Genomic DNA, 24,416 nt, shown 5'->3' with positions numbered 1-24,416 from the left:
CAGCAATCATAATATAGAGGTCCCAGAAGAAGAAGCGAGAGAAAGGGACAGAAAACTTACTTGAGGAAATAGTAGCTGGAAACTTTCCTAACTTGGGGAAAAAAACAGACATTAGGGTCAAGGAAGCACAGAGAGCCCCAAACAAGATGAACCCAAGAAGGTCCACACCAAGACACATCATAATAAAAATGGCAAAGATTAGAAATAAAGAGAGAATCTTAAAAGCAGCAAAAGAAAAGCAACTAGGTATCTACAGAGGAAACCCCATAATGCAGTTAGCTGAGTTTTCATCAGAAGCTGTATGCCAGAAGGGACTGGCATGATATATTCAAAGTACTGAAAGGAAAAGCCTGCAACTAAGAATTCTCTACAGGGCAAGGTCATCATTCAGAATTGACAGAGAAATAGTGAGTTTCCTAGACAAACAAAACTTAAAGAAATTCATTTCACTAAGCCAGCCTTATAAAAAATGTTAAAAGGATGTTTTTAAGTGGAAAAGAAAACGCCATAATTAGGAGTAAGAAAATTGTGAAAGGAAAAGATTCTCATTGTTAAAAGGAAACATAGTAAAGGTAGTAGGTCAACTGCTTAAAAACTTGTATGAAAGTTAAAAGACAAAAGTAGTTAAATCAATTATCTAAAAAATTAATTAAGGAATTCACAAAATAAAAAGACATAAAGTATGATAACATACACATAAATGATGGGGAAGTAAAAATGTATTGCTCTTAGAATGTGTTTGAACTAAGTGACCATCAACTTAATATAGACTGCTATATACTTAGGATGTTATATATGATCTCATGATAACCGCAAACCAAAAACCTATAATAAATGTGCAAAAAATAAAGAGAAGGGACTCCAAGCAAAGCACTAAAGAAAATCATCACTCATAAGGGAAGAAAAGAACTACATAAACAACCAGAAAACAATTAACAAAAAGGCAATAAGTACATACCTATCAATAATTATTCTGAATGTAAATGGTCTAAATGCTCCAATCAAAAAACACAGGGTGACTCAGTGGACAAAAAAACAAGACTCAGCTATATGCTGCCTACAAGAGACTCTCTTCAGACCTAAAGACACACACAGATTAAAAGCAAAGGGATGGAAAAAGATATTCCATGCAAATGGAAGCAAATAAAACCAAAAACCTGGGGTAGCAATACTTGTATCAGACAAAACAGACTTTAAAACAGAGTGTAATGAGAGACAAAGGCATTACATAATGATAAAGGGATCAATCCAAGAAAGAAGATAAAACAATTACAAATATTTATGTACCCAACATGGGGGCACTTAAATATATAAATATTGACAGACAAAAGGAAGAAATTGACAGTAAATATACTAATAGTGGGGAACTTTAACACCTCACTTTTATCGATGGATTAACCATTCAGACAGAAAATCAGTAAGGGGACAGTGATTTTGGACATTAGACCAGATGGACTTAGTAGATATATACAGGACATTCCATCCTCAAACAGCAGAATACACATTCTTTTCAAGGACATACAGAACATTTTCCAGTTAGATCATGGCACATAACAAATCTCAATAAATTTAAAAAGATTGAAATCATATTGAGCATCTTTACCAACCACAACAGTATGAAACTAGGTATCAATTAAAAGGAAAAAAAAACTGGAAAAAAACACATGGAGGCTGAACAGCATGCTACTAAACAACCAATCACAAACTCATGGAGGCTGAAGAACATGTTACTAAACTACCTGTGTGTCAAGTGAAGAAATCAAAGAGGAGATCAAAAAGTAGCTGAGACATGAAAATAGAAACACAATGGTTTGAAATCTTTGGGCTGCAGCAAAAGCAGTTCTAGGAGGGAAGCTTATAGTGATACAGGCCTGACTCAAGACATGAGAAAATTATCAAACAAGCTAACCTTAGACCTAAATGAACTAGAAAAAGAACAAACAAAACTCAAAGTTAGTAAAAGGAAGAAAATAATAAAGATTAGAACAGAAATAAATGAAATAGACTAAAATCCAAAAGATCAATGAAACCAAGAGCTGGTTCTTTGAAAAGATTAATTAAATTGATAAACCTTTACTCAGACTCATCAAGAAAAAGAGAGCACTCAGATAAGTCAGAAATGAAAGAGGCTAAGTTATAGCTGACACCACAGAAACACAAAGGATTATGAAAGATTACTGTGAAAAATTATATGCCCACAAATTGGATCATCAAGAAGAAATGGGTAAATTCCTAGAAACATGCAATTTTTCAAGACTGAACCAGGAAGAAATGGAAAATCCAAAAAGTCCAATTTTGGTAATCAAAAATCTCCCAGTGAACAAAAGTCCAGGACCAGATGGCTTTACAGGTGAATTCTACCAAACATTAAAGAAAAGTTAATATGCACTCTTCTCAAATCTGTCCAGAAAATAGAAGAGGAAGAAATATTTCCAAATGCATTCTATGAAGCCAGCATTAATCTGATGCCGAAAGCAGACAAAGACACTGAAAATTAAAAGAAAATTACAGACCAACATCTGTGATGAACATAGATGCAGAAATCCTCAACAAAACATTAGCAAGCCAAATTCAAAATACATTAGGGATCATTCACTATGATGTGGGGTTTATTTCAGGGATGCAAAGATGGTTAAATGTCCATAAATCAATCAATGTGATACACCACATTAACAAAAGGATAAAAACCTCAGTACATGAAGAAAAATATTTGACAAAATTCAACATTCATTCATGATAAAAACTCAACAAAGTGGTTATAGAGGGAACATGCCTCATGTTGATAAAGGCCATATGTGACAACCCACAGCTAGCATTATAGTCAATAGAGAAAAGATGAAAGCTTTTCCTTTAAGATCAGGAACAAGACAAACTCATCACTTTTATTCAATATAGTACTGGAAGTCCAAGCCACAGCAATGAGACAAGAAAAAAAAAAAAGAGGCAACCATATTAGTAAGGAGGAAGTAAAACTGCTACTATTTGCAGATGACATGATACCATAAATAAAAAACCCCGAAAGGCTCCATCATAAACCTGTTAGAATAAATGAATGTAGAAAAGCTGCAGGATAAAAATTCAATATACAGAAATCTGTTGTGGTTTTCTATTCTAATAACAAACTAGCAGAAATAGAAATGAAGAAAATGATCCCATTTACAATTTCATCAAAAAGAATAAAATACATAGGAATAAATTTAGGTAAAGACTTGTACTCTAGAAACTACAAGACATTGATGAAAGAAATAGAAGATGATGAAGAAATGGAAAGATGTACCATGCTCATGGATTAGAAGGATTAATATTTAAATGTCATACTACCCAAAGCAATCTACAGATCCCGTGCAATCCTTATCAAAATACCAATAGCATTTTTCACAAAACTAGAGTAATTCTAAAACTTCTATGAAACCATAAAAGCCCCCAAATAGCCAAAGCAATCTTGGGAAAGAACAAAGCTGGAGGTATCACACTCACTGATTTTAACTATACTATGAAACTATAATAATCAAAACCATATGGTATTGGCACACAAACAGACACAAAGATCAATGGAACACAATAGAGAGCTCAGAAATAAGCCCATGTTCATATGGTCAATAAATGACAATCTACAGCAAGAATATACAATGGGGAAAACCGTGTCTTCAATAAATGGTGTTGGTAAAAGTAGACAGCTACTAGGAAAAGAATGAAACTGGACCACTTCTTTATGCTATATACAAAAATAAACTATGTAAGAGCTGAAACCATAAACTCCTAAAAGAAAACTTAGGCATTAAACTCTTAGACATTGGCCTTAGCAGTTTTTTTCCAGATATGTCCCCCTAGGCAAAGAAATCAAAATGAACAAATGGGACTACATAAAACTGAAAACTTTCTGCACACAGAAGGAAATCATCAACAAAATGAAAAGCAATCTACTGAATGGGAGAAGATATTTGCAAGTGATATATCTGATAAGGGGTTAATATTCAAAATATATAAAGAATTCATACCACCAAACACCAAAAAAACAAACTATCCAATTAAAAAACTGGCATTGGCCTTAGCAGTTTTTTACTGCTACTCAGAGGACCTGAGTAGACATTTTTCCAGAGAGGACATACAGATAGCTGACAGCTACATAAAAAGGTGTACAGCATCATTAATCCTCAGGGAAGTGCAAGACAAAATTACAATGAGATACCACCTCATACCAGGCTAGTATCAACAAGACAAGAAATATTAAGTATTGGTGAGGTTGTGAATCAAAGGTAACACTTATGCACTATTGATGGGAATATAAATTGGTGCAGGCATTATGGAAAACAGTATGGAGGTTCCTCAAAAAGTGAAAAATAGAAATACCATATAACATTTTGGTATCTACCTGAAGAAAACAAAAACACTAATTCAAACACATATATGCACCCCTATGTTTATAGCAGCATTATTTACAATGGCCAAAATATGAAAGCAACCATATCTATCAATAGGTGAAGGAAAAGAAGATGTGGTGTATATACATACAAACATACATACACACAGTGGAACATTAGTCATAAAAGAAGGAAATCTTGCCATTGCAACAGAGATGGACCAGAGGGTATTATGTTAAGTGAGGTAAGTCAGACAGAAAAAGACAAATATGATATGATTTCACTTACATATACAATCTTCAAAACAAACAAACAGATTCATAAATACAGAGAACATAATGATGGTTTCCAGAGTGGAAGGGTGGTAGGAAGTAGGTGAAGGGTATAAATAAAGACTTCCAATTATAAAACAAGTAACAGGGATGAAAGGTACAACATAGGGAATATAGTCAATAATATTGTAACATCTCTGTACGATGATAGGTGGCAACTACACTTGGGGAGCATTTTGTAATGTTGTGTAATTGTTGAATCACTCTATTGTACCCCTGAACTTATATTATGTCTACTATACTTCAATAAACAATATAAATATTAAAATTTAGTTTATAATTTTTTTAGGTACAAGCAAATGGTGCTCCAAAAAATTAATTTGACTGAAATTAACTTGTTTCTCTGCAAAATGACTTTAGCACAAAGGGGGCTTCTGATTGCTTTTTCAGACTACCTATTTCAAAAAAGAAAATGCCAATACTCAGACTTTAACACTTAAAAGCATTGTGATGATTCTCTTGGGATGCCTACATTAAAGATGTTATAAAAATTCTGCCTAAAAATAAGGTGTTAGAATTAAATCTTAAACAGGCAAGTAACAAAAATCCATTATTATTTACAGTTTTTTTTTCCTTTTACTATTTACCCACTTAGTAGTTGTACAATTAGATACAAACAGTAGTCTTTATTGGTGTATTAGTGGGGTTTTTGTATTTTGGGGTTTTGGTGTGGCATAAAATGTAATTTAAATGTACTTTTTGGACTTTCAGGTGAAGTAAGTTGTGATAATTCAGTAGTTGACATTTTTCCTTTCAGAGTGAGAAAAATTTCCTATAGCTTGAAATCACAAAATAATGTAAGAAGATACTGATTTCTCATTGCTTTCATAGAATTGTATTATCTCAATATTAGAAGATCTTCTAGACTTTAAAAATCCACCTGACCCTTGCGTATCTCTTAGATGGCATCCCACCAAAAGGCTGTCCAGTAAAGGACAGATTAAGAGAACTCTAAATGATGGAAAAGTCCTCTCATACCCATTAAAGCAACTCATTTCTTCTTTGAACTGCTCATTGGAAAATTTTCTTCTGTCTAATTGGAAACAATCTCTCGTACTTCCCAGTCTTTCAATTTTAGTTCTAGCTCTAACGGCTACATGAAACAAGTCTTATCCTGGCTCCATATGCCAACCATCATCAGAATATTTGAAAGGTTCTTTCTTCTCCCTTTAGCTTTCCAAGATTCTGTTTTAAGGAGACATTATGGTATCATGGAAAGTCCATGGTGTTTGTAATGAGCAAGGACTAGATTCAAACCTAGGTTTGCTACTTGATAGTTTTTCTTACCTTGAGTCTAGTTCTTCACATATAAAATGGGGCTAATAATACCTTCAATGAAGAATTGTTACAAGATACCAAATGTATAATACCTGGCCCTTTGTTGATGTTCAACAAATGTTGGTTTTTGACAAATGTTGACTCTCTTTCTCTTCTTCCTCTCTCCTTTCCACCCCCACCCACCATATTTAGGGTAATATATTTAAGAGCAGGTTTATTATTGGGGCAGAGAATGAGTTAAAATGAGGAAACAAGAATCACTTAGTTCTTCAGTAATGGGAAGAAAGAGTAGGTCAAAATTTACACCTTTCCCTATGTCTATTAAGTTTGATTAAATGAATAAACCATTGATCTATGTAAAACTGAGTATACATGTAGAAAAATTCATTAAAAAAATACAACTACTTGGTATACATAAATAATTAGACAGTTTGTGGGTACACCTATATCTGTTTCTGAGGAAAATAAAAATGGCAAACAAGCTGATGAAAGGAATCTATGCACATAATATCTAATTTGTATATGCCATATTTCTACTATACAGTTTAAATTCATATTCATATTTGTAGCTATGGGATTTATATTTGCTTAACTCTGAATTTCTCATAGTATCTTTCTGAAGCACTAGTTCTGCAGGATGTTAATAGGTTAAAAAAAGGGTTTCATAGTATAAGTTAGCGAAATGCTTATACAAGAATTACATGTTTCTTTCCTGTAGGACTTGTGGTCATCTATAATAAAATACATATTGTGAAGGTATCAGAAACTTAAAACACTATTTTACTTTTTCTGAGGATGTGCTTTATTCTTTGTCAATACAAATAATAAAAAAACAGACTTAAAGAAAATCACTGTACACTTAGGGGAGGAAAATCTTCCTTCTCTCTTAAGTTCTGTGTCTGGGCCTGAGAGTTAAAGTGAGAGGATAGAATAATAGGAGAAAAACATACAAACTTTATATAATATTTGTATAAGCACATGGGAGTGTACTTAATGAAACAAAAGACCCAAAGAGGCAGGATTGAAAATTTAAATACATTAATAAAGTAACAGCAAATTTCTGGATAAGTGAGGAAAGGTGCTTGGGCTAGGGCAGTAAATTGTGGGACAGTGACTAGGAAATATATGGGGGGAAACTAATAGAAGATAAGGGTTATTTTAATTGGTTGGTTTGTATAGATTTGTTTTGGTGTTGTTTGGTAGTCTTTGGTGATAAAAATGTTCTCTTCCTGGTAAAGGGAGGGTGCCTTTCTCTTGGGAAATTTTATGGTCTGTTTCAGGTAGAAGGGTGGAGGTCAGAAAAGTCCTCCTGCTGTTTCTCAAGTGCCTTCAGTTCAAAATAATCAGTATGCCAAAGTAGCATATTTCGGGATGGCATCTTCTGAACCCATTCAACAGCAATTATCTAGAACATAGATAGACAAACCATGGCCCATGGGTCAAATCCAGCCTGCCACTTGTTTTTGTAAATAAAAAGTTTTATTGGAATGCAGCCAAGTTCATTCCTTTACATTTTGTCTATGGCTAACTATGGCTAACTATATACTGTGAGGCAGAGCTGAGTGTGACAGAGAATGTATGGCTTGCAAAGCCTAAGATACTTATTGTCTGGTCCTTTACATCATCAATACTTATGAACAAGACTAATTTATAAAACTTATATATACCTTAGCTTTATTAAGAAATAAGGATTTGTCTACTTTTCTGTACAACTGTAAATGGGAATGATCTTTTTCATAACCTACCAAGTATAAATACAAAGGAACCTGTGTTAATATACATTACTGCTTTCACAAGAAAGAATAACCATATGTACAAGCCATATGTACAGTAGGCATTCAGGAAGTATTTGTTGAAATTATTGATGAAAAATCTTGAAAACTATAAGACAAAGAATACAGTACAAAGAGAAAAGAAAATAGCAGCTTGGAATATTGAAAGCACCTGTCAACCTGTTAGGAAAACATGTTTTATTTACTTTTTTCATATATATGTTTTCATAGGAAATGATATGTACATATTAAAGATACAGAAAATGAGAACTATAGTATCTTTATGTCTGTTAATATGCACTTATATACCCTGTGCTAAATGCATTACCAAAAAAAAAGTAAATCCCAGTTGTTTTTAAGGTAGCTATTTATATGTAGAAATGTGAATTAGAACATATGTGTGAGTAAGTATTTCTTGCTTTAAATTACCAAATTTGCATATGAATACAAAGTCCTCTCCGCCTACCTCATGTAAAGTGGATTTTGAAATACTTAAAGAAAAATTCATATATGCTATATTTGCTACTTGAGCCAGAATAGCTAAGAGAACAGTACTCAGGATAGCCAACACCTCTGAGCACAATACCTCATACTGCCTTAGCCCCTTCTCTTGTTGACAGACCAAAGCTTTTTTTCCCAGTTTTACCCTCAAATCATAGCACCAAGTATATTGAATATGATGTACTGTACAGTTCACTGGTCTTGTGCTTTTTTAGTTGTCCCATAATATCTGTGAGGTTAAGGGAGTTGTCTGGAGGAGAAGTCTGGACACATTTCCACAGAGGAATTCTTCAGTTTGTAGAATTTTACAGTGGTTGAGAGCGCTGACTGAAATCAAACTAACCCACATTTCAGTAACAAAACCACTTGCTAAAACTTCTAGTATGTGACTAGTCAGGTCACTCAGTTTTCTTATATTTAAAATAAGAATAATGATGTCACAGTACTGTCATAATGATTACATTAGATAACGTATGAAGGATTTCTATAGAGTGGAACTTTTGTTAAGCACTGCATAAATAGTAATCATTCTTATGGGTAGTGGTGGTAGCTTTTGTAACAATTGTCATTTTCCTCATTTGTAGAACAGGGTAATAATATTATCTACCTTAAAGATAATGCATTAACTCATAAAATTCTTAAGATAATGCATGGCATATGATAAAAAGTGTTAGGCATTATTATCTGCAAATTTTGCTTGACTCTCATGTTCTTCCCTAGGCATTCTTATCATATTCCTTTTGCTTCACACTGACTGGAAATCCCTTTCCTCTTTTTAGAATGTGTCCCTACTCCTTTCCAAATCCATTAGGAATGTGGAAATTTTTGTAGGCTTCCCAAAAACGTATCTTTTTTACTCTCTGGCTTAAAACTGGCTAAGATGGTAGTTTGTAGCTTTCAGGCGTAATTTGCCAAATATATTGTTGTAAAGTTATTTTTATATCCTCTTATTTTTTGAATGTCAGTATAATCTATAGTAATGTTCTTTCCTTCATTCTTCTCCTTTCTTTTAATCAGCTTCTCCAGAGGTCTATCAATTTTATTGAACTTCCAAAGAAGCAGTTTTTAGTTAATGATTTTTCTCTATTTTTTGCCTTTTACTGAATTCCACTTATTTTCTTTTTTCTTCTTATTTGAAATTCATTTGCCCTCCTTTTTCTTGTTTTTTTCAGGTGGAATCCTATGACTGATTTTTAGAAATTTCTTTTCTAATACAAGCATTTAAAGTATGTACATATCTTTGTTTTTGTGCATCTGACATATTGAAATACATTTTTATTTTCATTCAGTTCAAAATATTTTCTAATTAACCTTATGAATTTTGGGTTACCCAAGTATTTACTGTCTTTTTTTTTACTTATTTATTAATTCTGAGCTTGTGCTGAAATATACAATTATACTTTTTCCTTTCTATTAGTTCTTGCTTTGTGTATCTGAAGCTTGTTTAAGAACATGCACATTTAGAATTGGTATATCTTTTTGATTAATCAATCTTTTTTTTATCCCTATAATATTCCTTGTTCTAAAGTTGACCTTGTTCTGACATTAATATGGCCTGCCTAGCTTTCTTTTCTACTGGTATTGTTGTTTTCCATTTATATATTTTTAATCTATCTGTATCTAAATTTAAAGTAGAATTCTTACAGGTAGATTATCATTGAGTTTTACATTTTTATCCAATTTGACAAACTCTCCCTTTTAATTGGAATGTTAAAATCCTTTCACTTAATGTAATTGGCAGTATTTAAATTGGATTTAAATCTGGTTGGATTTAAAGCTACCACATTGCTGTTTGTTTTCTATTTGCTTTGTCTGTTTTTAGTTTCTCTTCTTTACTTGCCTTCTCTTGGATTGGGTTTTTTATATGATCCCATTTTATCTCCACTTTTGGTGAATTCATCTCGTTGCTATTGCTCTAGAATTTTTAATATACATTTTTATTTATCACAGTCTAAAGAAAATGTTATATTAATGTATAACATAAGAACTTTATCAGGATATATTTATAATTCCTCTGTTCCATTCTTTGTGCCATTGTTGTTATATGTTTTGATTATGTATGTTACAAACACCATAATACATTGTGATCATTATTGCTTTAAACAGTCAATTATTTTTTAAAGAAATTTTAAAATAAGGAAAAATACTTTTGTATCATTTCTATCTCTTCTTATTCATTTGTGTAAGTTTGCATTTTTATCTGGTATAAATTTTCCTTCTGCCTGAAGAACTTCTCAATATTCCTTGTAGTATAGGTCTGATACAAGTATACCGTGAAGTATAAGGTATTTGGCCTACTGTCCTATTGAATTCTCAAGGCTTCTGTTGTATTGAAAGTTGTTTTATTTCACCTTCATCCTAGAAAGATTTTTTTCACTTGGTATGTTTTCTGTGAAATTCTAGGTTAACAGTTTTCTTTCAGTACTTTTTAAGATATTGTCCACTGTGTTCCAGCCTCCATGGTTTCTGACAGCACATCTTCAGTCATTCTTAGAGTATAAACAGGTATGGAAGAGTAGGAGAAATTGGACTAGAATATTTCATTCTCATTATTTCTATTTTTTAAAACATAAAATTAGTATCTGAATCAGTTATTCTGCCTAAGCACAAGTGTCAGATGTAGTGAATGGTTTCAAGTTTTGTTAATTAGTTTTCTGTTGATGTGTAACAAATTTAGTGATTTAAAAGCATTTATTATCTCAGTTATCACAGCTCAGGAGTGTGGGCACAGCTTAGCTTAGTCCTGTGCTGAGGTTCTAACAAGGCTTTGATCAAGGTGTCAACCAAGATTGCAGTCTCATCTGAGGCTCTGGGTCCTCTTCTAAGCTTACTGGTTATTGTCAGACTTCAGTTTCTCATGGTTGTGGGACTGACAGAGATCCTCAGCTTCTAGAGGCTGCTTAGCATTCCCTGCCTGTGGTCCACTCCACAGTATGGCTGTTTGATTCTTCAAGACTAACCTGAGAGCATCTCGGCTTCTAATATGTCTATCTATCTCTCTGAATTCTGTCTCTGATATCTAGACCCTTTTTTAAAATGCTCATCTGATTAGGTCATTCCCTACCCTCCAGAATATCTCTTTTGATTAACTGAAAGTCAACTAATTAGGGGTATTAATGATATCTTCAGAATCCCTTCAACTTTGTATATAATGAACCCTAATCACAAGAGTGATATCCCATCCTATTCACAAGTTCTGCTACCCTCAAGGGATAGAGATTCTATCAGTGGGTGTCTCAGGAACAGGGAACTTGGGGGCTGTCTTAGAATTCTGCTAACCACAGTTTGATTTAGACTTTTAATAAAATTTGAAGAATATATATTATATTTTATAGAGAAGATGTACATAAGCTGGAAATACTAATAAATTACCATTGATTAAATAGTTGAAAACAAAGACCTATTTTCTAAAATAATTATAACAGCAACCTCAGTATATTGAATTTTTCCCCCACAAAATATAGTTTAACTGAACTGATATGTTCAATTTATCTTAAAAAAAGAATCTCATTGAAACCTTGGAAATTGTCCATTTGCTTTCCAATAAACGTGTACAACTTTGAAAATCTTCAGTTCCTTTTTTTTAAACATAATTTTAATACTTAGATCTATGCTCTGTTAACTATTCTGAAGTTCTGTGGTGATGTTCTCCTAGCAACATGATAGGGGAGACAATCCTATTCACAACACACAATGAAGTGTTGCTTAGCTACCTGTCTTTTTAATTTGAAATACTAGGCATTTCAATAACAGGTAGCCCTTAACTTTTAAGTGTTTGCTTATGACACATGCAGTATTTTATGTACACTTTTCACCTTTGTATTATAGCTCTTCTTGTGAAAGGTTAAAAAAAAAAGGAGTGTATTTAATAGCAGTCAGTAGAGTACTGTTATTAACTACATAAAATCAGTCATTTTATGAGAAGCTCTAATATGAACACAAATGAAATTATAAGCTATACTTTAATATGAACTTACCTCAAATGCAGCTGTACTACAAAATGTGATAATTATACCAATCTGTCATTTGATTGTAAGTAACATCATTATGGAATGTCTAAAATATCACCTATAGTTGGTTTAAAAATAGCATTTTTTATTGTTATACTCCAAGAATATCATTAAATACATACTGAAAAAGCACTTTATTATGTTGCTGTCACACTATTCAGATTACTTTTCCTTAAAGTAGGATATCAAGCACTAAGCGTTTTTATAGTACATCTCCTAATTTGGAAAAGATGAACATGTGAAGATTCTTGTAGGTAGACTGTTTTAATGCAAGATTTTCCTGTATAATCCCCTTCCCTTCCCAAAATATGGTTAAAGAAATACATATCCATTGTAGAAACATATTTTTAAAAATATAGTTAAATGGCGAAAGGTTAAAACTACCTCTAATTTTACTTCTCCCAGATAAACACTACTAAGATTTTAATATATTTACTTTCTTTGACTATTTTTATAGAAGTGAAGATACTTTTCTCACTTTGCATCTTGCTTATATTTTCTTATTATTATAAGTGCAATCATCATTTCCAGATCACTGAAATTGTTTGAAAATATTTTTAATGACTATTTAATGATGTGGATGTATAATATTTCCCATATTATTATTTATATAGATTGTTTCCTGTTTTTTATTATGTAAATAGCACTGAGAAGAAAATCTTTGTTCTAAACCTTTGTCAGCATTTCTGAGTCCCTTCATATAGATCCTGGCTAAGAGTGTAACAGATCCTAGGAGTGAAAAGATATGAACCTTTTAAAGACCTCTGAGCATGTTAATAGATTACTTTCCTGAAAAGTTGACTATCCTTATAAACACATACTAGTTTAATTTTAACAAAAAGAAGAAATAGTTAATATATCATTTTAAATTTGTTTTTGCGATCAAGAAAATTGAATTTTTTCCAATGTTAATTAGCCATTTGTAATTATTCTTTTGTGAAAATTTTCATTTCCCTGTCCTGCTTATTAATAAATCCTTGTGTCTCATTGATTTTTCGGAGATCTTCATGTACTGAATTTATCTTTTCTGTCATATTTTCCCATTTACTTGCCATTTAATTTGATTTATATACTTAGTGAAATATAGACCTAGCATAAAGTTAAAAAAAATCTCTTCACATTTTCTTTCCTATTTTCATTAATTGTTTTAGATTTGTAAATCCCTTTACTGTGCAGATTCTCTACATTTTGTCTCATTTCACCCCATTCACCTAGGATTTTTGCCTGCTCAAGCTCTCAGAGGCTTCTCATTGTCTCAAATCCTAGACCCAGCTGGGCGTTCACAGAACAAATCTCCTTGTCCTGATGCTTGCCTCTTCCAAACGGCATGCATTTGTCCCACAGGGTTTCCTAAGCACCAGATACCTGTGGATTTAGTAGTGAAAGCAGCAGATGCAAATCTCCACCCTTGCGGAGCTCCTGTCACCTTCCTCTCACCAGTGAGGCCGGGTCATCACCATTCTCCCCATGCCTGGCCTTTCTCATTGCCACGACTTAGCTCCATATGCCACCTCCTGAGTGCTGTCTCTGGCTCTCTGCCAACCCACATACTACACCTGTTCAAGGGCCTGCTCTCCCAGGAAGCCCTTCCTGAGTAGCCAACCACCCGGCAGTCCCCTCTGCCTGCAGGCCCTTTGTCTCCTGTTCTCCTCTCCACAGCGAGCTCCTTTGTGACTGCTCTCTACTAGTACCAGAAACATAGGTACCATTATGATGTGTCCCTAGCTGCCGCTTTATAAAAGTAATTTTAAATATTTATTTTTACATCTAATTCTAAACTCTGTAAAGTGTATTTTGGTTTATAGTGTTGGGTTAGAGACAGAACGAACGAGTTTTCAAATGTTGATCCATTGTTAGAGCACCAGTAAGAATATTCACTTGCCCTTTGATTTGTGTAGTTCTTCTATGGTATACTGAATTCTTGGCTACTAGGCTGATTGACTACTTTCTATTATGTTTTATTTATCTTTCTGTTTTCAACTGAACGACATTATAGATTAGCTTGATCCTACCCTTTTTGATACTCAGAACTGTTTACCCCTCTCTGTAGAATAATATAGATTGTTTACCTTACATCTCATGCTATGGGTATTTCTAGTTATTTTGCTTTTTTTTTATTACTATTGTGGAGGAAATTTTTTAGTATTTTGTTTTCCAAATTGTTTTTACTAGCATAGTGGTAGGGTATTTTTTTTAATCTTAAATCTGAGCTCTTTATTCTCAATGATTATGATTTGATTTTGTGGTTTGTTAATATCTAATCATAATATCTGCAAGTAATGAAAATTTACTTCTTCCTAAAAGTTTTCTGTTTGGCTGGAAATTCCAGAGCAAGCACTATTAACTAATAATGTTAATAATGAGTATTCTTGTCACAGAAAAACTAAAACCATTTTTAAGGAAAAACTATGGTCAGCTTTCTATTAAAAATAAAATCAACAAAGCATCTTTAGTTGGTCCTAGAATAGACCAATTGCTTTGCAAATTTACCATGGATGAGGTATATCAAGATACTGGGAGATGTATATCAAGAAGCTGGGAGATGTTCCTTTCTTCAGCAAGGAGGCAACATCTGATTAACACTAATTGCCAACTTCAAAGGAAAGGAACTAAAGAATCTCATGAATATCAACATGAGAGATTTTTTCCTGGATACATCTCATGGGCAAGGAAAACAAAAGCAAAAATAAGCGGATATACACCTAACTAAAAAGCTTCTGCACAGCAAAGGAAATCCTCAACAAAACAAAAAGGCATCCCACCATATGGGAGAATATATTTGCAAATGATATATCCAATAAGGGGCTAATATCTAAAATATATGAAGAACTCATACATCTCAACACCAGAAAAGGGAAATTCAATTAAAAAATGGGCAGAGGACCCAAATAGACATTTTTCCAAAGAAAACATACAGATGGCCAACAGACACATGAAAAGATGCTCAGCATCACTAATCATCAGGGAAATGCAAACCCAAATCACAATAAAATATCACTCACACCAGTCAGAAAGGCTGGTCAACAGGACAAGAAACAACAAGTGTTGGCAAGGATGTGGAGAAAAGGGAACCCTCCTATACTGGTGGTAGGAATGTAAATTGGTCCAGCCACTGTGGAAAACAATATGGAGGTTCCTCAAAAAACTAAAGATAGATATGCCATATGACCCAACAACTCTACTTTAGGGAATGTAATGGCTTAAAATATGAACCATTTGTTTAGCTCACAGTTCTGTAGGTTGGCAATTTTGGCTGCATTTAGCTGGGCAATTCGGTTTTCACCTGGGCTCCCTCCTGAGTCTGTGGTCAACCATGGGTTGGTTAGGTGTTTCTGCTTCTGGGCATTGACTGGTTTTTGACTGGGATTTGAGTTCTCTAAATGGTGTCTTTTCCTCCAGAAACCTTACATAGGTTTTTTCTATGGTGGTGCAACTGGACAAGGGTCTGCTGTCAGATGCACATCATAAACTGAACACAGGACACTGGCTTTCATAAAAAGGAAGAACTTTTATTGTGCAGTCTCCCAGAAAGGAGATAGGAAGCAAGGCTGAGATCTGACTCCCAGATGGTAGGAAAGAAGCGGTATTTATCATGGAAGTAGGCAGTAAGGGGTGTCAGGGCTATGAAGTGATTGGTGAAAGGGTAAAGGGAAGTTCTCTGAGGTCTTTTCATAGGCACAAGCTGTCTGTATGTCTCTTCATGCATTGCATGTTCAAAAAATGGCAGCATTAGTATGATCTGGAGGTGGGGTTTTGGGGTCCTCTAAAGTCAAACATCACCCTCTGGACATCTGCAGAGGCTCAGATGAGGTGTCTGAGGCTCAAGCAGCTTGGACCAGTCTGCTCTGTGTCAAGCTGGCTTTAAGTGTTCTGCAAAATATCTTAGCCAGTTTGTGACCTTTGTGCCAGAGATGTTAAGACAGTACAGAAAGTAGTAATAGAGCTTAACGATGTAGTGAGTAGTGGGAAGGGAATGACTTCTGGCTTTTCAGTTAGAAGGTCACTTTCAGTGGTGGCGGAGGTCTGAGAGCAGAAGCAAGCACAGCCTCTAGAAGCTAGCGTGGCCCAGAGTCGCTGCTGCTCGCACTGCATTCTCTTAGCCGGAAGAAGTCATGAGGCCAGCTGACGGGAGTAAGAAGTGTGCGTTTTCCTGAGAAGATAAGAGAGGCTGCACTGGGTGGATTCTGCTTAGATGTGGTGTTAAACTAAGAGTCCAAACTGTATTTAATTAATAATTCATTTTTCATTTTTTATTAATCAAAAATATGTAATGAATATATAATAATACAGCAACTTCAAATAACAGTTTTAAAAGGCTGAGATTTGCTGCTTTTGTTAGCTTGCACAATTTGTTATAATATGAATAAATATACTATTGATTATAATTTTGGAGTAATTACATATATTTCTCAGTCCTCCATTACTATGTCCAAAGTTTGCTGGTGGGGAACCACAGCTCTAGCCCTTTGCTTTTCTTCCTCGCCCTTTCCTGGGCATCAATGGTATAGATGTGGGACATGTCCTGACAAGAAATGATGGTAGCTAGAAAGAACTAAGGTAGTGGCAGGGGAAAGATATGATGGGGAGAAAACCTATGAGAATTAGTAATTCATTGAAGTGGGAGGGCCTGAGAGGTGGGAGAAGCAAGAGTGACCTCCAGGTTCATCGCTTAGGCAACATGGTGACACCCTTCTTGTAGACGGAGAGATGGAAAACTGGGAAGGAAGAGCAGAATTGGGTAGAGGGGATAAGAATGTATTTAGTCTTGGCTGTAGTAAAGTTTGTGATCCTTTGGAATTCGGAATATCCAAGTAGAGAAGTCTATTAATTGCACATGAGTGGAGGGTTTAGTACAGAGTTCCAGGTTAGTGATATGAACTTGTAAGTCATAAGCCTATTGTCAGAGGTTGAAACTAAGGTACAGGTATCATCCAGAGATAGTATATAAAGGGAGAAAGTACATGGCTGAAGGCAGAGCTCTAGAGAACATTAGCATTTAAGGAGGAAAGAAGACTGAAAAAGAATGGTTAGACAAGTAGAGTAAAAATCTGGTGAGAGTATCTGGGGCGAAGGGAGGAGAGCTTCAGAAGAGATGGGAAAAGCTGGAGAAAGATCACCTGATTGAAAATCAGGCATTTCCATAAATACCTTCTCCGTTTATAAAATTAAAAGGAAAATAAAATTTCATTTTATCAAAATAGTCTTGTTAGAGAATTTTGTTAGAGGGTTTATAATGTATGTATTAGGTCAATATCAGATATTTTAAAGCATAGATAATACATATAAGTAACTAGAACGTGGTAGTGAATGTATATTACTGGCATGGCCTTAACTGGTGATTCTGGCTGATTTTATTTGTTTTATATGTGAACTTTACTTCCTTCCACCTTCCTTCTTTTGCTTCCTTCCCATCTTTTCCTTATGTAATATGATGAGTAGAGGATTGAGCAAAGAGCATGAGGTGTCCTGGTTATGTAAGGGAAAACCAAACAAAATGTGGATGCTTCTAAGAGATTATGAACATTTCTTGGTTCTAATTTATGTAGTGACTAAAGCAAATTTCAGATTACTGTTTCATTCTAGTCTAATCTAGTCTTCACTGTAAAATGAAATTCTCGTATTCTAACTATCCTTAAAATCTTGACAAGTAATTCAGGAAGTAGCACTCATACAGAGTTCATAGAGATCTCTAATTTCAGGGCCATTATGTAGCTGTTGAAATGATTACTAAATGGGGCAGACTGGTCTGCCTTTCCTTGTTGGGCAAAGAAACACACAAGACACTTGGCTGGCTGTTGAGGGATGGGGGATGGGGAGGAAGATGTAAAATGGGCTTAGCCAGACTTTGTCCTGTGGAAGTTTGCAGGGGAGAGAAGCAATGAAGATAACTAACAGTAGAGAAAAGTGAAAGTGGGAGGAGCTACAGATTCGAAGAAAAGAATATATCATCTGCGAAAATCTGGAGAAATTGGCATTTCAATTAGTGAGTTTTGAATAACCACAATGGAGTAAGGAGCATTCTACCTCAAGAGAATATTGTGACCAAAGGCACTGGCCACCAAACAAGTATTTGTTGAATGTCTGAGTAAATGGAAGTGGGTAGCATTTGTTTTTTCACTGATTTACTCAGTATAATATATGAGTGTTTCCTATGTGCCAGGTAGTGTGGCAGTTAGGTGCTGGGAATATATTATCTTAAAGGAGTGACAAATAAAACCAACTAATGAGTTTGTAAATTCAAAATGAGAAGGACTGTTAGACTACTGAATAATTAGGGTGAAGAGAGATGGTTAGGTAATGTAGTCCAGGAAGGGCCTTTGATGGAGTGAAAATTTGAAGCTGATTTTTGTGAGACCCACTTTGAGATATTTACCCAGTTTGAAGTCTTTACCATTGTTGCTATCTCAAAACATTTAATTTGGCTAAGTGACTCTGCCTTAAACATCACCTGTAAATTTATGTTTTCCATCAGTATTAGCTTTATCCATTGTTGAATTATATACCTGTTGTTAAATTTACCATGTTATCCTTGTTTTTCAGAAACCAAAGCTGAAAGATTGGCATCCTCCTGGGGGTTTTATTCTCGGGCTGTGGGCACTCATTATCATGGTTTTCTTCAAAACCTATGGAATCAAGCATATGAAGTTCATTTTCTAGATGCGATGAAATATGAAAAAGGCTGCATGGAAGACTACAACCTCACATACAAATTTATGTCATTGTATCTTTTTAAAAATACATTACTCTTGTGTTAATTGAGCAAGAAGTATAAGAAAACTGTAAATTTGAGTGACCTATTGATTTTATACCTTAAAGGAAAAATAACTGTTAGTGCAAATCACACTGAATATATTTGTTTTTCATTTTGTGTGTTATTAAAAAATGGGGCAAAGAGATCAGAATATAATCATAGACTCTTGAAAAGAACAATTTCCCCTTATCCTTTAACGTATAAAAGAAAAAAAATGAAGACATTAAATTCTCATCAGCAGAGGCAACGTCTGTTAGTAATTTTGTGTATAATCTCCCAGTCTTTTTTTCCCATGTACATGCATTTCTTTTCCAAAAATGACATCATATAGAACATACCATTTTTTTTAACCTCACTTTTCATTTTACCACATTTAATCAACCCTTTCCCTCTCCTTGGATATTCTTTAAGAACACATTGTGAATGGCCACATAGTATCCATTTTATGAATACACAGTAATTTATTTAATATTCTTCTATTGTTGGACCTCTTGCCTTGTTCCAAAAATTCTGCCTTGGTTCATTCTTTAATGTGATAATATTTTACTGTCAGCCATTCTTGAAATTCTGCAGCTTAAATTATAAGTAAATATGAGAAATCAGTTTCTTAATCTATGGTACTGATAGTCTCCATCCAGGACCTTATTTGCTGGCAGTTTATCTGAAAATTTAAGTTCTTGGGAATTTCCTATATAGACTGCTGAAGAGAAGCAGCCCCATTGTTTGTCACTTCGAAGCATTCTGTGATCCTTTAGAATTGATCACTTTCTCTTCAATTTCCATGTTGAAAGTGACATTGTTTCATTTCATTTAAGGTAAACCTTGCCCACTGGCTGGATCTACTCTTTTCCTGAGGTAGTCCCATAAAGTGGTTGGACTGTATAGAAAATTTACATTAATGGCCCTGTCTTTGTGTCTGACTCATATATCATGTAAGGCAGAAATGATTGCCTTTTTTAGGCATAACTGGAAATACTGAGATTGTGCTTTGCTATCAGCCCCAGATACTGTTTTTTTCACATAGGCGGGAGAAAACCCCCTGAAAGTTGAGTATTCATATCCCACAGATGCCTTTCTCTATTTGTCTGTTTTATCCAAGAACTTAGTGTTAATTATTATTCATTACAAAGATCTACTTTGTAATTGTAGGTAACACTAAAAAGACAGTTCTTCCTCCACAATAAAACCTCCCAAAATTAGTATTCCTTAGGATTTGTTTTCCTTTTAGTACTTAAAATATTACCCTTTAATTACATGCAACATGGTTATGCCTTTCACAGGCAAAGAATAAACTGTGTTATCTTCCAGGTAGAACAGATGATACCGAGGCTTTTTGCCAGCTCCACATCTTCATTTTAATTGATCTTTTTATTGGTACACTAGATAAATGAAGAAGGAGAATTTTTATCTGATTATATGGAGAAGGATCCTTTTGTACATAGAAAGGAGGAAAATAAACTTAAATATGAACACCCAGATCATATAATGCTAAGAGACAAAAATCGTTGACCTTGTCACCCTCCAAGCACACAAGGTCATAAACACTGTGGTAGGGTGGAACTACTTAATGTGGTAAAGGAAATACGGTTGTTCTTGAGCCAAAGGAATTTAGTTTGACTATAATGAAACATATCTTGAAGGTAAAGACTGCTGAAAGGTAAAAGGACTCCTCTTCAGAGGTTGTAGAAGGAGCCCTTCTTAGTTAAAAGCTAGGGAAAGTAATACTGGGTATAAGATACAGGATTAACTTTGTCCAGGCAAAGTTTCAGAGTGGAGTTATTTCTGTTTCATTATTTTCAGGATATAAAGCAAAAAACTTAAAATATGTTAAATGTTCACCTTGTTACCATTTTTTTTTACATGAAGTGTATTCTGCCTTCAATAATAAATAAATCCTCTGCATGTGGTAATTGGGTAATATTGTAAGTGCAATTAAATGGCCCAGACTTTAAATTATAACATAAAAGCACATCTTCAATATATTCTGTTGAGTCACAAAGAGGTAAACAACTGAAATGTGTTTATTTTTGCCTTTCTCAGTATTGTTGTGAGAATCAAATGAGATAATGTTATGACTAAACATTTTGGAAGCTGTAAATATACAATGGCATTATTTCCCTATTTCTCTTTAGGAATATGCCGAGGGAGAAGCCAATTGTGTCAGTGTCCCTCTTTCGGTTGAGCTTACTTGCCTTTCTAAGCATTTACTGTGACTCTTGGTCACTTTGGTATTCTTTCTCTACTCCCCTATGGTGTCTTTCAGGGAGAACAGGAATATAGTTAAATGGATACCAGCAGACATGTCCTGACCTTTTGGGAAAGGGGCAGAGAATAATGATGCCATTCTGCAAAGGCAGCCTGCATGAGAAAAAGAAACCAAGTAATGTGGATTTTAAAATTACAAAAAGACATTCATTTGCAGTTTATGAAAGGAAATTTGGTTTGGATGCAAAGCTGATTAAATTGGATCGAGAAAAATTGGAATTAAATACATAAAATAATGCATGCATTTATGGATTCAATTTTTATATATCGTCAGCTAGTTGAAAATGATGATTCCCACAACAAGCATAACTTAGCTTGTTTCTGCTTACTGAGTATTTTCTACTATGTATGTTGATAACATTTCTTCCATTATGTATGTTGTATAGCAGAGTCACAGTTACTGTGGGAATCATAATCTGAAATTTTGATTCATATGTTTCTAGAGTCTTTACAACAAATGTTGTATTAACATAGAACTTTTTCATTGGTTTAACCAAAATTAAATCCATCGCAGATACTGTTTTAACTTGTGAAAGAAATATTTTATAAACATACCACAGGTATGGCTATAAAGTAATGAGATCAGTATCCATTTTGGCTTTATGGAATCAGCTCGTCACTCATTGTCATATCTCCTACCTGAGGGCATTTGCTACAAAGAAGGTGTTCTCCAGAATCGCCATTCTGTTGCTGCCTGCCCTGCCTACACATGCACCTGCTGTGTACTAAGAAAGTCTTCCAGTTAATTTTCATGGACAATATTTAGCAGTCTTTCTTCTTCATTTTAGTGCAAAATTTTACTGTTTGGGAAATGTGCTATGTAGTATTTGGTTTCATTTATTCATGTAGACCCTTGAATAATGGGATGAAGATGTGACTAAGAAACTGGGTATTAAAAATTCACTTACTATAAACACAGAAAGGTGGTCGCTGCCATATTGCTTCATCTGGGCTACTTGAAGCCTCAGAGACTGCAGAGGACTTTCCAGTTTGCCCAAAGAATACCTGGTCACGGGGTCTACCAAGTGGGTCTCATAATGATAGGATTTTAAGTCGAAAAAATCTTAAGTTTACCCCACCAAGTTTAGGATGGCTTGTTGTACAGGGAGAGTAACTGGAACACTATGTTAGTGTTACCCACTCTAGTAGATGTTATAAGGGATACAAAGAAACAGGATTCTTTTTTAAAGAGTTACAAATTAATTATTGAAATGATGAAGGGCAGAGACAGGAGACGAGCATCGTGATTAGTTTTCCAGACAAGCTGAGATATAAACAGTATAACAGGAGGGATTCCATCTTAAGGCTAAGATTCCATTTTAAAAGCTAGGAAGTTAGGAGGTAAGATTCCTAATGTATTTTTTGGTAGACAGACAATAACTCAACCCACCTTAAAACAAGGCAAATGGTCTTAACTGATATATTCCCAGAGAGAATCCACTATCCTGGGGAGAAACTGGATCAATACATTTATTGTGTTAAGTTTATTTTGCACCAGAGGACTGATAATGGAGGAAACATGGTGTCTCTCACCAGAGATGAGCATCTTGAGACCACTTTATAAGTCTATACCCCTGGCCCTTTGTCACATTCCTGAAAAAAATCCTTAAAAGAGGGAACCCCCAGCTTTTCAGTGCACCTCCTCTCTGAGGATGCCTGCACTTTTATTTCTACTTCATTTCAGAGCCTACTTTTTTTGAATGAATGGTTGTCATTCACTAATTTGACTTCCTTGTATTTGTGAACATTTTTGTGAATCTACCTTCTACCACTCTCCTGAAACTATTTTCTTTACTGATATCAACAATCTCCTAACTGCCAAATCTGATGGAATTTTCTGCCTTTATATTTCTTCTCTCTCCTTAATATATAACAGCTGTGATTTATTTCCACTTTTAGAAATGTTTCCTCTTCATTCATGGTACAGCTCTCTCCCCAGCTTTTCATCACTTAGCTGCCTCTTTTCAGCCTTCTCCCCAAGTGCTGCTCTTCGACATCCCACTCCAGGTGTTCTGCAGAGTTCTGTCCTCAGACTCTTCAAATTCAACCCCATCCCTGAATATTTTCATCCCCAAACACAGTTTCCACTATTACCTCTGCACCATTGGCAGCCTAAATTCTCGATCTCAGTATCTCTCTTGAGTTACCAGGAAGCTACCAGAAGCACCCATATCTACTTGAAAGCCCCTGAATAGTCTCAAACTCAGTGTGCCCCAAACTGAGTTTATCGTATTTCGTGACCAGCTCATTACCCATTTCTTTCTCTGTTTCTTCTTACTTTATATTCTAATCCTCTCTGAATGGGCACAGATTGTGAAGATATCTGTGTCCCATGTGAATGTTCACCACAGCATTTACTGCTGCAGGGAGGCTCTTAATAACCAGGTGGGGAAAATGACATACTCTGTGGACGTCAGTGAGCCTCTTTCCCCAGCCATCCCAGTGCTTGCTCAATGGGCCCGTTAAAAAAAAGTGGTTATAGTGGTAGCAATGGAGTGCATGTATGGGCTCAATAGGTTGGATTTCTCTCTAGCAAGGCAGATGCTACTGCTAAGTGGCTAGTCTACCAGCAGCAGAGACCTGCATTAAAACTCAGCTGCTAACTGGTTGGTGCCTCCATTTCCCAGAGGGCCAGTTAGCCAACTGGTAGGAGGTTGATTATATTGACTATCACAGAGTGAGCAGAAATTCATCCACACTGAAAGAGCCACAGATTCTGGGTATGGATTTATATTCTCTGCTCTTAAAGCTTCTGCTAGCATTGCTCTCTGTGAACTCACAGAAATCCTTATCCACCATGATGGCATTCTGCGTTGTATGGAGTCTGATCAAGGAACTCATTTTACAGCAAAGGAAGTGCAGCGATGAGCTTATGCCCATGAAATTAACTGAATTTACCATATACCCCATAACCTAGTTGGCCTAATTGAAGATGGAATGGCTTACTGAAGACTCAGTTATGCCACCTGGTGGGACACAACAGTGAAAAGAGGGAGTTTATTTCATAGAGCACAGTACAGGCTTTGAATCACAGACCATGACATGGCATTACTTCCTTTCTGGCCAGGATCCATAGATCTGAGAATAAGGAGTGGAAGTGAGAGAGGTTTCTCTCACCATTACATCTAAAAATCCATTCATAGACT

At 34.9% G+C, this 24,416-nt stretch overlaps 1 protein-coding gene across 1 annotated transcript in view; it reads left to right on the top strand.

Annotated features, from left to right (window-relative positions):
• Positions 1-20,915, top strand: part of PIGK (phosphatidylinositol glycan anchor biosynthesis class K) — a 126,601-nt gene extending 105,686 nt beyond the window's left edge. Inside the window, exon 11 of the mRNA XM_037024363.2 lies at positions 18,795-20,915. Within this exon, the coding sequence (XP_036880258.2) occupies positions 18,795-18,911 (117 nt within the window). The 3' untranslated portion in view covers positions 18,912-20,915. The remainder of the gene's footprint in view (positions 1-18,794) is intronic.
• The last annotated feature ends 3,501 nt before the right edge of the window (positions 20,916-24,416 follow it).

The sequence above is a fragment of the Manis javanica genome, chromosome 4 (assembly GCF_040802235.1).
Source record: "Manis javanica isolate MJ-LG chromosome 4, MJ_LKY, whole genome shotgun sequence".
Lineage (NCBI taxonomy): Eukaryota > Metazoa > Chordata > Mammalia > Pholidota > Manidae > Manis > Manis javanica.
This window is presented reverse-complemented; position numbering and strand designations above follow the sequence as displayed.